Genomic DNA, 13,505 nt, shown 5'->3' on the forward strand with positions numbered 1-13,505 from the left:
CCACTATGTCGGTCTGAGACAGCGAGACCTAGACAAGACCGAGAGGTCCGAGACCAAGACAAGACCGAGACCAAAGACCGTCAAGGCCGTGACAAAACCGAGACCACGTAAAAGTGGTCTCGAGACCGGTCTCGAGACCAAGACCGGTCTCGAGACATACATCACTAGTTCATACTCTGGATAAAGTTTACACAACCCTGACTCATTCTTACTAAATGTTAAGATCCATGGGCTCATTTCTCTGAAAAAGGCCAGAGATCCACACCAAGGTCACCATGAATGGAAACCAAATGATTCCAGACTTCACGTTAAGAAAAGTAGCTTGGTTAAGACTAATTGGCAAACAGACTGCCAAATCATTCTCTGCTCAAGCATTACGCCATCACTGGGTAGACTGTCTACACGACAGAAACCTGAAAGAAGCCTGGCTAATATTTCTTCATGATAAAATGGTAAAACTGTTTTCTCACCATACTCATATAAACCCTAAAATGTGAGTCAGGCTATCCAATTTTTCATGTTATGTAGTCGTTTCACATGACATTCCACAATGAATGTGTCTTTGTGATGAAATTGTTTTCCAGTTTAATTAGATTTTTGGTTTTAAGTATTTTTATCCAATTTGATTAAGATAATAATAATTATTATTTGAATAATTTTAAGTCATCCTACAGCCCCCTTTCCTGAGTTTCCTGAGGCCCCTAGTGGTTCCCGGTCCCCCTGGTTGAGAACCACTGATCTAAGGGCATTTATAGCCTGAAAATATTCATAATCTTCATTCTGTCAGAATTTTGTGAAAGAATGAATATACATATTCATTACAAAGGTTCATATGTTATTGGTAGTGCCTCTCTGTTTGCTTTATATATTCCCGAACCTGCCATACAACCATAGACCACATAACATATGAATACTAAACACTTATGTTATGAATAACAGCTAACCTGCTAAATGCCCAATGAAAATTGATCTCGCTGAAAACTACACAAAACCCGCAGAAAACTGAAAAGTGCCTTGGCAGACCTGTTTTTTTTACCTGTGGAAAAACTTCTCACTGATCCTGGTCCAAATCTATCATAACTGTTATGAGCACCTTCCCATCTTCACATAAAATGTTAATTAAGGAAAGTACTGAGGGCTCTGTAACTGCAGAGGATAAGCTCTGGTTAAAGTAATGGAAGAATGTGGAGCTAGACTCTGTGGGCACTGTGGTCTTTGTGTGTGTGTGTGTGTTTGTGTGTGACTGCTATAGTGCCACGTCACACTAATCTGTAGCACCAGAGAGCACATGAGATCAGTTCACAGCTGTGAGGCTCATGCGGATTGATAAACACAGAGGATGTGTATGTAGTTGCCATGGATATCTGTCTCACCTCAGGCTGTATCGCTTTGAATACAGGAGCATCCATCAAAGTGATCTGACTCTGCAAAATAAAAGCTACAATGTTAAACTGACAACAATTTCAAGCTTCAAAAGGATAGCTCACTCAAAAATAAAAATTATTTCATAATTTAATCATCTCAAATTGTTCCAAGCCTGTATGACTTTTTTTCTTGTGAAGAACACAAAATGAGATGTTTAGCAGAACGTCCAGGCAGCTCTTTTCCATACAGTAAGAGCAGATGGATACCAGTGTCAGCTGTGGTCACCATTTCAATGAATTCGGAAAAAGTAAATTGTTGGGTGAAATATTACATTAAAGGTAGGGTATGGGATTTGCAAAACGGCCGGCAGATTTTGAAAATATACAACTCAAAAGGTCCTACCTTCTGTCCTCCAACGCTGGCCCTGACTCCACCCATTCGAAAAAAATGGACGCGCAATCATGCATCTGCAAAACTCAGATGCGCGAGATTGCACTTACTCTCTCTCTCTCTGTACCGGGGCGACTTGCACTTACTGTGACTGGGTCGCGAGCTTTAAGTATGCTACACGAAGGGGACACGCGCGCGAGGGGGATGGGGGTATGGTAAAACCGTTTGATTGACGCATTTTCTGTCCAATGATTCTAGGTGGTCTTGGAAATGATTGGCTGGAGTTTTTCGAGTCCTGCCCGTTCCACAGATGATTAAATTGCTTAATTTTCATTTCAGTGCTTCTAACTCAGTGGCTGTAAGTGGGTTAGGAATAGGATTTCAAGTGATTTTGAAAAAAAAAATGGTCAAAAAAGAAAATCACATACCCCACCTTTAACATTTAAAATTACATTGCAGGGCACATAAAAGATGCAGCAAGTAATTTTTAGCATTTTTACTTGCACGTTTTCGTCAGTGATTATCTTGTGTGAATGTACAGGTTTAAATATATTGTACAAAAGTACTTTTGACTTTTTTTAGGGGTGTGTTTTTTTTTTTTTTTTTTTTTGCAGTGGAAAAAGTTACTTAATGCACCTTTAAAGGGGAACTTGGCAACTCTAGCCATTTCTTCGCTGATTTTCACTTTTGTTGTCGCATGTTGTCTCATCGAGCTCCGCCTACAGCTGTGGGGCATAGATTTCACAACACTGTCGTAAAAAAAACTCACTTGTGGCACCCTCCTCCCCCTTTCTACCGCTGCTCATGTGCATTTGTTATTATCGGAGCCGGCCAACTTTATCGTGTTGAGCTATGTCTACCGAGGTGGATAATACATCATACACAGTATCATATGGCGTATGTGTTAATGTCGAATTTCCGTAAAGCATTTTGTGTTTCTCACTCATTCTCGCTTCTCACGAGACTTCCTATTTTCAACTTACCGGGACGTTAGTCCCCATGTTGCAAGGTTGGTTTTCCGCCTGGGAACGCTGGGGGGAGCGGGGAAAGTCACCATTCTCACCAGAACAGGTTATTTAACCATCCAAATGATTTCTAAACGGTTTTATTAAGTTGAAATAGTTGCCAAGTTCCCCTTTAATAGAGCATAGTGGGTTTCTATAAATATAAAAAGAGACATAAAATGAATAGGTAATTAAATACTTGCCTTGACTATAATTATGGGATGGAAAGTTAAAATGTAAAAACTAGGCCACTGTGCACTTAAAGTCAGAGTTGGTATTGACATGAATAAGTGTGAGCAATGGTCTAATAATATATACTGATAAACTCTGATAAGTATTTAAATGAATAAATAAATAAATAAATAAATAAATAATAACTGAAATGTGTTGCCCTAGTTTCAAATCACTGCAGGTTCCATGTCAAACCCTCACTGAGTGGCACAAAAATGAGTTTTATTTTTTCAAACTTATCTCAGATAAATGTCGACTATCAACTAGTGTTAAAATCAACCAAAAGTAATGCATTTTATTCCTACAACCCTAAACCCATATCATCTACCTGGATTTTAAGTATAATTTTAAAACAACATTCAACCTCAAAAGACACCGAACATAAGCTTCGTGTGAGGAACAGAACTTCCTCTCTGTATTGGTCAATGGGAGTTAAATTGGTAGGGCTTTTAGCACCCCTAGTGGTCATTTCACATAGAAAATGCAGCAATTCATACCTACAGAAACTTAATTAATGGTAAGAAAAAAAAGTATGCATGACCGTGTTTTTTTCTCATGAGACCAGGTATGAACTGGAGTATTTATAAACTTACAGCAAACTCCTCAGGTGTCACTTTGAGCATGTCAAACACCACCGCGTCAAAGCTCTTGGCAGAGTCCAAGCTCCGTCCATCCAGGGACTCAGAACTACTGCTGTCCTGTAAACACAGGAGGAAAACAGTTAGGCAGGAAAGGGAGAAAAAAACTTCAGGAGAAAAATCAGGGATGATATTTCATACACCTATAAAATCCACATGGACAAAGAATCATGGCCAGTTGCACTCTTCCTGCGGACATTTAATCAGTTTAATTACCATTGTCCATTTGAATTACTTTATTCCATTTGATTATTCAGCCCAGATGGTAAAAGTGGATCAGAATGCAACCACATCACTTTATTAACAGGCAATGAGCCAATCCAACCCATATGATAATTAAAGCCAGACAAAAATAGACCACATAACAAAGGCCTGAGAAGGACAGATACAGTCACTATGAAAAGAACGATTTCTCCACTGCAAATGATCCTGACAGATCCCCTTTGAAGTCTCCCCATTCCATCCAGTAATATCCGTACTGATGTAAAATCTCAGTCTTATCTTCTCAGTGTCTTATCTGTTCTGTGTGCACTCTTAATTGCTAGCAGATTCGTTAATGCCCTCGTTTCTGGTTATTACAAACGCTGTACACTACAATTCAAAAGTTTGGAGTCCGTAAGATTTTTTTTTTTTTGTATGCATTCAATTAAATTGAAAGTTGAAAGTAAAGAAATTATGTTACTAAACTTCTATTTCAAATAAATGCTGTTCTTTTGAACATTCTATTCATCAAATAATCCTGAAAAAGGATTCCACAAAAATAAACAGAACAACTGTTTTCAATATTGATAATAATAAAAAATGTTTCTTGAGCACCAAATCAACATATTAGTATCAAATGACACTGGAGAAATGATTGCTAAAAAAAAGCTTTGCCATCACAGGAAGAATTTACATTTTAATATATATATATATATATATATATATAAAACATTAAATTGTAATAATATTTCACAATCTTACTGTTTTACAAAGAGAAAATGAGGCATAATGCACCACAACTGCAATTAAACTCCTAACTGGCCGATTCGTTTGGGCTAGATCAATCTGAAAATGGTGTTGAAAAATCTTTTAGTAAGCCCCCTGTCCCAGCGCAGAAAACCTCTGGCTTCACAGAAATTTGTTTAACCTCTTACCTTATGAAACTGTGTCAATTTGCTTCACAAAAATAAATGTGTCGCATCTACTGACCTATCACTGACTCTCTAGATGAGTTCCAGTTCACACAGCATGACAATGACATAACACTGTCTCACTGGAGCAGCATCCTGCCAGTGTGCATTTGAACGGACCAGCACGTATGGACCAACAACCTGCTATTTCTCTGATCTGATTCCCCTTAGCAAGCCAATATCAAGTGATCTAACTTGGGCGCTGTCATTGAACAATCACACGCAACGCGAAGCTGTAATGATCAGCTGCAATAAATCTCTCATTTATAATCCTTTATGCACAGTTTAATGTTTCTGATATTAATCCTGGCAATAAGACTAAATTCAATTAAATAATATAAAAAAGAGAGATAAAACTATATTTCACAGCTATGTAAAAAAAAAAAAGGTTGCCAGGTCAAAAGGTTTAGATAAATTAAGAAAGCACGCACTGTCATAAATAACCATACATTTCAGGACAGATGCTGTCGTGGTTAAACTCTTTCGTAAAAACAAATGGGATATGTTTTAGTACCTGTGTGTGGCGAGAGGTGATGCTGACGCTGGCAGGAAGTCCATTCCTCCTGTACATGCTCTCAGTCAGAAGAGAAGACCCAGATCACAGCCGACCTCAGCTGCTCACCGCCACACACGACCTCTCAGCCATCCCTGCAACACACATATTTCACCTTATTTCATGCCCGACTTGGTGTACTTGGCTATTTGGAAAGATTTTGATTTTGTTTTACTAACCCCATTAAATAGGAATTGTGACTTTAAAAGAAAACTGTTCTTTTACTGTCATAATTATGATTTAACACAGTATTACTCTATTTGGGATCTGCTCATTCTGTGGAGCAATGCATAATATAGCCAGAAGAGGGAGGACGTCACCACAAATACTGCCTCTCTCCCCTCAAAATGACTCCTGGATCTGCCCTACATTCAGTCAGCCAGCCATTTCTTGTTCATACATATCATAGCCATATCATGAAAAGACCCTGCCGTGCTGCTCTCCTCTGTAGTACTGAATGAAATGTTTCAGTCTGTATGGCCATAAGCAGAGTCCAGAATTTAAGTGCACGGGTAACACAAGAAATATCTACAGATTGTTGCTTTGGTTGTGCTTCAGGAACCACATTTAAAATTGTATATTAAATGGCCACTAAACAGTTGACGAAAAATGTTTACAGTGCAAAAGTAAACAAATCTGTCCTTTAAAAAAGGTTTTAAATGTATTAAAATTATCCAAAAACACATAGGGCCAGCAAAATATGCTAAAATTAACAACATGATGTAGATTAAAAAGACTGATCAACTGTATGTTTTGTGAAATCAACTGCAGAAGCTAACATTATATCCCGTTCAAACCACTGGGAGACTTGTAGATGTGTTAAAGTTTTTATATTTGCATTTTATTTTTATATATTATATTTGTATTATTTGCATTTAGGATTGATTTCAGAACAGTATTGCAGAGGTGAGACCAGGTCATTGATTTGCAAGACACAAGTAAGTCTCAAGTCTTTGCATTCAATTCTCGAGTCAAGACAAGTCCCAAGTCAAGTCCAAGTCATGCGAGTCTACATACCTGCAGTAATAAAAAAACAAAAGGTTGTGATCCCCCAAGTATGGCACCCCAGGGTTATTATCCACTTTTTTTTTTGCCACGGATCTGACGCTTCTCTCACAACTCTTTACATTCATTTTTAACTCATTGTGTGTCTTCGTCCATTCAAGCGCAAAAGGAAAGAGAACTCAATGTGGTGCTGGCACGCTGACACAACATTATGTGCGCGTGTTTCAGGTGTTTGTTCACAGAGAGCTGCTTCACAGACAACATGCCAATAGTTATTTTTGTATGCGTCTTATCGCGCTTGAATGGTTTAATGGCACTTTAATGAATGGCAGCATGCGATCATATACTGTAGCACAGCCAAAGGATGACAGAAAAAAATGGATTCTGCTAACCCTAACCGAAAACAATTTATAACAAAATTAATTTTGACAGACCTACTAATTTCTTTTTAATGGGTCATGATATCATAATTTTTTTATTTGTATTACAATCTACTTATAATGTTAGTCAGTGTTTTTGTACTAAACATGTAGGTTTTTCATGACCATTTAGTTCCAAAACAAGTGATCGGTAAACACTATAATACAATTTGTACAGACATTCATACCCATTATGTTCCGCCAGATCTTTCACATGGCTAATATCTGCATGGTAGTGTTGGTGAAGGCCATCCCAAGCGGCAGATCTTTAGAAATACTGAAAGAGAAAGAGAGACAACAGAAAGACTTGTGACTAAAATACAAATACCTTTGGGAAATCATAAAGATTGAATTCCTCCGTTTCAGACTAATTCAAACAAACACACTTGTGAGGCATCAAGTTATACAATTGCAAACGTTGATAAAATGTACTATAGTGTTTCAAAGTTAAAATACACCAGCCAGAGGCGTGGATACACTTGCTGTTTACCTGAAAGCAGCAGCATTTAACTAGCGTAATCGAGTGTAAAGAATTCAATCAATACTGTTAACACTCATGTTTGCCGTCCACAGGGATGCCTGTATTAGTTTATTCGGCTGTATTTGTCCACATGGCTTGAATATGAATGCCTAATGGCATTAATTAGACATACTGTAGCTACACTAATGTTCAAAAGAGTGGGGTTGTTAAGATTTCTCAATGTTTTTTAAAGGAGATTCTTATGCTCACCAAGGCTTAATTTTTTTAATCAAAAAGAGAGTAAAACAGAAATATTATTACAATTTATAACCCTTTTCTATGTTAATATATGCTGTCCCGAAGTGTTTCATTCTTTCGTGACAGTCTTCCGCAAGTTTGTGTGAGTGCAGTGCTGCAACAGCTGGCTGATTATTCTTTGTGGTGACTTTAATCAAGCAAACCTCATCCACGGACAACACATTACATGCCCCAACAGAGACAAATATATTTTGGATCACTGCTACACCACAATAAAGGATGCATATCGCTATGCCCCAAGAGCATTTTAGGTCTCTCTGATCACTGTCTGGTTCATCTTCTCCCCACCTAGGCTACAGGCAGAAACTTAAATCTGCCAAGCCTGTAGTAAGGACTGTAAGGAGATGGATCAACGAAGCAGAGTGGGAATTACAAGGCTTTTTCGAGTGCACTAGAGTGTTTTTGAAGCTTTCTACCAGTACTTATTTAGCATACAACAATGACAAACCATGGTTCACAGCGAAACTCAGACAGCTTCGCCAGGCCAAAGAAGATCCCTATAGGAATTGGGACAAAATTTTGTACAATCACTGACAAAAGAGATTAGAGTGGCTAAGAGGAGCTACTCTAAAAAGCCAACAATCCTGCTTCAGTGTGGAAAGGCCTGAAAGACAAACTACAAGACTCCATCCCCCAACTCTGCAGGGAATCAACAACTGGCTGATGCCCTGAATGAGTTTTACTGCAGATTTTAAAATCTCAATCTCACACCCCAGACCCACTCTGAGGGTCACTCTGCACAACCATCAACGCCTCCTCCAGCACCCCCACTCTCCCCCCTATGAAGAGGATGTGTTTAAGGAAACAGAAGACAAGGGCACTGTTTACACTTGTTATTAAGAGGCATTTTGGTTGATCGGATCACAAGACGACGAGGGAGACACATTCCTTACACCTGGTGTTTTAATCCGTCTCGTTTGTCCACTTTCGACCATTCTGTCCTGATTTCTTCGATGAGAGGATCTCTCAGGACCTGCAGTGCATGATACAATCACATTGACTTCATTGTGAAAAAGGCCGAGCAGAAGTTCAACTTCCTTTGCCAGCTGAGTAAGTTCAATTTGCTACAGGTGCTGCTGATGCAGTTCTACTCAGCCTGTCCTCTGCACTTCAATAACTGTCTGGTTTGCCTCAGCTCAGAATCAGACATCAGAAGACTATTGAGAGTGAGGAGTCACGTGCCGATTTGGGCGGGGTCTGAGCCGGCCGGCCATGATGGTAGGAGACGCTATCGGTTGCCAGGGGCAACGCCTTCAGAACTTCACAGAGGCGCGACTAAACATTCCAGAAATAGCGAAAGAGAGACAGCGCAGCTTAGTATTTGTTTACATTTTAGCGATACACCGCAGTTTCTTTGGAAGATATGGAGAAGGAAGAGAAATGAAAGGGGTTCTTGTTGTGTTCACATAATACATACAGTATACATATATACAGTTCTAGTTCTGCTATTCAGGATGCCTGTTTTACGTTGCACATTTTGACACTGTGAGGCCACCGTAGGTGCGCTGTTGTTTGTGTGAGTTCCGGAAAATAAACGAGTGAGTTTATGCATTGAAAGTTGAAACTAGTCGTTATTTTTTATCAACATAACATTGGCGACGAGGATGGCTGATTCACCGGTTTTTTCTCTGCCACCTCCGGACTATTTTCTGCCCCTCCCTGGCGAACCTGTCGTTCCTTGGAATCAGTGGAGAACGTCTTTTGAACTGTACCTTTTAGCCATTGGATTGGATAACGCTACTAGTGCGAGGAAGCGCGCTATCCTACTGCACTTGCTGGGAGCGGAGGGGAACAGGATTTTCAACACGCTCGATGGTACTCTGGACACTTACGATGCTGTAATCACGGCTTTGACAGGACATTTTGTGAAGTCACAGAACATCCTCTTTCAGCGGCTGGAGTTCAGACAAAGATGTCAACGCCCTGGTGAGTCTGCTAGGCAGTTTGTAGTAGTAGTAAAAGCCTTAGCACAGCGCTGTAATTTCGGCGTCATGAGGGATGATCTTATTCGAGACCAGCTCATTGAAAAAACGTCTAATCCCAGAGTCCAGGAGGAGTTGTTACTCAAAGATGCAACACTGTCACTTGAGGATGCATTAACACTCGCCTTACAAGTGGAGGCGGCAACTCAATGTGCTGCTAAAATAGCAGAAAACAAGTCTCATACTGCCATTATTGAACAGCCAGTGAAACAGCTATCAAGCTCAGACAACCTGGCTGACCCTGCTGCTATACAGGTTGCACAGCCCCAGCAAACACGCCAGCAGAGACGCTGTGGGAATTGTGGCTCCACCCGTCATGCCACAAGGGCTCAGGTCTGCCCTGCTGGGGCCAAACATGCAGACGCTGTCAGAAACCTAACCACTTTGCTAAATGGTGCCGGTCTGCTCCGGCTGACTGCTCTGAACAGTCACATGACCCGGTGGTGCCAGTGCGCACCACAGGCCCCCACCCAGGGACCTTTTCCAGGTGCCCCATATACCTGGATGGCCGCTGTGTCCCTCTTCTTCTCGACACTGGGGCCAAGGTGTCACTGCTGAATGTTGACACCTGTAACCTACTCTTCCCAAACAGACAGATGCAGCCCCCATCCACTGCTCTCTGTGGCCACGGCCGCAACAAAATCGACGTGGTTGGCTTACTTTACCTCCCAGTTCGCTACACCTCTACAACTGTGGACCGCTTCCCATTCCACATCACACGCCACGGTGAGAACATCATGGGCCTTGACCTCTTTCTCAGCCTTGGCTTTACCCTACAGGACAACAACGAAACACGAATACTACAAGTGGGTTCCCCTTGGCAACAAAGCCGACCTGAACTGTTCAATGGCCTTGGGTGTCTCACCTCATTCACACACAAACCACTCCTGGACCACAGTGTGCCTCCCGTGGTCCAGCCCCTTCAGCGTGTTCCCCTGGCTCTGCGGGACGGCGTTACACAGGAGCTCCAACGCCTCCAGGCTGATGGCATCATAGAACCCATTGATGCCTCTCCGTGGGTGTCCAACCTCGTCATCGCCAGGAAGAAGTCAGGTGGACTGAGAGTCTGCGTTGACCTTCGCCAGGTCAACAAGGCAGTGGTGCCTGACAAGTACCCTCTTCCGACGACAGAAGAACTGACAACCCACTTCTACGGCTCCCGGGTCTTAACTAAGTTGGACTTACGTCAGGGCTACTTATAAATTCCTCTGCACCCGGAGAGTCGGAACCTGACGGCTTTTATCACCCATACTGGCCTGTACCGCTATACGAGGATGCCTTTTAGGCTCAGTTCAGCGCCAAGTAGGGGTGTAACGATACACAAACCTGACAGTTCGGTTCATCCCACGGTTTTGAGGTCTCGGTTCGGTTCGGTTCGGTTCATTTCGGTGGGGTGGGGGGTTTAGAAAGCTAAAATTGCTTTTATTTTTTATTAAACAGTGCTTTAATGAACAAATTGTGTCCTTGTCTTTAAATTAATTCCATTACAAGTAAACGTTTCTCAAGGATAACAAAATTATCTGCTAATGCTGTAAACTACAGCCCTTACTTGCACATTACTATAACATTAAAGCTTAACAACAGAGCCTAGACTTTTAGCCTAAATGATATAATAATAATCAACACTCAAATAACAAATTGTATGAAAACATGTAAACTGCACATAAGGCAATTTTTACATTAACATGTTTTTACTCTAATTTGTTAATGTTATATAATAATTTACACAGTTGCTGTTATTTTCATGACAACTATTTTAAACATACATTAAATAATCAAGATATCATAAACAGGTTAAGTAAAATATAATATATAGGCTAATATATAGCATTTATTTAGTGAAAGAGTTAGCAAACCAGCAAGCTGTGGACACTGAATGACTTGCCTGAGGTAAATATAAAGCTATGTGAAAAACTAAGCGTTTTATTGACGTATTTCCGCTGTTGAAACACTGATTGAGTGTTTACACGAGTTATGATGCCTTTCAGTAAGTATACTGTATCTTTCAACATACCTTCGGGTGTCCATTCATGTTTATTCTGTAACTGAGGAAGAGATGATGGCGCTCCGCGCTGCCGCATGCATACAGTGATATCTGTCACGCCACATCTAAGAGCGCCAAAACGGCTTTTATTGTTTGCATTTCGTGATCAAATAGACATAATTTAAAAGATTACACCTTGCTTATTATCAAAAGTAACAAAACACTGAGCTTATTGCGATTATATGTGGTTAATGGTGGTTAGGCAACAGCCCTGTATTCGTTGTGTACACATAACACATGAGGTGCAATGAGCCGGGGCTGGGCGGGGCAGCAGGGGGCGGGGCGTGTTCGGTTCGCCATGAGAGTATCGCGATACGTATCGTGAGTGGTGTATCGCGGTTTTTCGGTTCGGTTCAAATATCGTTACACCCCTAGCGCCAAGCTGTTTCCAGAAGATCATGTCCACAATCCTCGCCAGCTGTCCCGGTACCGTGGCCTATTTGGACGTCATTGTGGTACACGGGCCAGATGTTGACACACACAACGCCCGCCTGGAACAGGTCTTTGACTTCCTCAGCCGCCATCATGTCACCTTGAACACGGAGAAGTGTACGTTCTCCGCACCAGCCATTGATTTTGTCGGGTTCCGTGTATCGGCAGATGGCATCTCCCCTCTCCAGTCGAATGTGGCAGCCATCAGCGCAGTCCCCAACCCCACGACAGCCTCGCAGCTGGCTTCGTTCTTGGGGATGACAGCCTACTACATGCGTTTCCTGCCACAGTACTCCTCTGTCACAGCCCCGCTGAGGATGCTGCTCAAGCAGGATGCTCCCTGGACCTGGACTTCTGAATACCAGGCAGAGTTTGACGAACTGAAGCGTCTCCTCACCACATCTCCGATCCTGGCACACTTCCAGCTGGACTGCCCCACATTCGTGACCTGTGATGTGTCTGTTGTGGCTCTGGGCGCCGTTCTGTCACAGCTCCATGACGGCACGGAGAGGCCCGTAGCCTTCGCCTCCCGGGCGCTCAGCCCCACCGAGCAGAAATATTCAGTGGGTGAGAGGGAAACCCTCGCATGCATTTGGGTGTGTGAGAGGTGGCATTTGTACCTGTATGGACGGTCTTTTACCCTACGGACGGACCACCAGGCCCTGACAGCCCTGAAGTCCACTTCGGGCGGAGGACACAGGCCCCTTCGCCTCTACAGATGGTCAGACCGCCTGCAGCAATATGACTTTCAGTTACAATTCACGCCTGGCAAGACCAATGTTGTAGCAGATTTTCTGTCCCGCCCTGCCGCCATCCAGTGCTCTGCTGTCTCTCCAGAGGATGAGGAGGAGGTAGTACACCTGGTCCATTCACCACTGAAGGACACGGTCTCCCTCCGCGACCTGGAGTCCGCCTCAGCAGCCGAGCCAGTCTTCAGCATGCTTCGTGACTATATCCAAAATGCTTGGCCTGCCCGCGTCCCACCAGAACTGGAGCCATACTATCGAGTGAAGCATGAACTGTCATGCTGGGGTGAGGCCTGCATCGCTCGTGGCCTCTGTGCTGTCATCCCAGTGGCCCTCAGAGGGTGTGTCTTGCAAATGGCACATCAGGGACACCTTGGCATCGTCAAAGCCAAACAACGGTGCAGTGACGTCGTGTGGTGGCCCGCCATGGACCGTGACCTGGAGGTACTTATCCGCTCCTGTGCAGCGTGCCTCACCAGTGGGAAGACTGGGCCACCCGCTTCAACTCCATTACAGCCAGTAGACTGGCCGTCTGCACCATGAGACCACTTGCAGCTTGATATCTGTGGTGAGCTGTACAATGTGCCACACCATCAGAGGTTCCTCGTAGTGGTCTACGACCTGCACTCCAACTGGCCTGAAGTGGCTCCCATGGGTACGGTTACCTCTGCTGCTGTGGTCAACTTTCTCAACCAGCTGTTTTCCCGCTGGGGCTTGCCTCGTGCAATTACCACGGACAATGGTCC

At 42.7% G+C, this 13,505-nt stretch overlaps 1 protein-coding gene across 2 annotated transcripts in view; it reads right to left on the reverse strand.

Moving 5' to 3' along the window:
- Positions 1 to 13,505, reverse strand: part of ralgps1 (Ral GEF with PH domain and SH3 binding motif 1) — a 174,030-nt gene that overhangs the window by 119,803 nt on the left and 40,722 nt on the right. For both annotated transcript variants that reach the window (XM_056237485.1, XM_056237487.1), the window contains exons 2-5: positions 6,966 to 7,054; positions 5,315 to 5,448; positions 3,584 to 3,688; positions 1,374 to 1,424 (exon numbers count right to left, since the gene is read on the reverse strand). In XM_056237485.1, coding sequence (XP_056093460.1) covers positions 1,374 to 1,424; positions 3,584 to 3,688; positions 5,315 to 5,371 — 213 coding nt within the window. In that variant the 5' untranslated portion in view covers positions 5,372 to 5,448; positions 6,966 to 7,054. The remainder of the gene's footprint in view (positions 1 to 1,373; positions 1,425 to 3,583; positions 3,689 to 5,314; positions 5,449 to 6,965; positions 7,055 to 13,505) is intronic.

The sequence above is a fragment of the Rhinichthys klamathensis genome, unplaced genomic scaffold, assembly GCF_029890125.1.
Source record: "Rhinichthys klamathensis goyatoka isolate OS25496 unplaced genomic scaffold, OSU_Roscu_1.1 h1tg000487l_1, whole genome shotgun sequence".
NCBI lineage: Eukaryota > Metazoa > Chordata > Actinopteri > Cypriniformes > Leuciscidae > Rhinichthys > Rhinichthys klamathensis.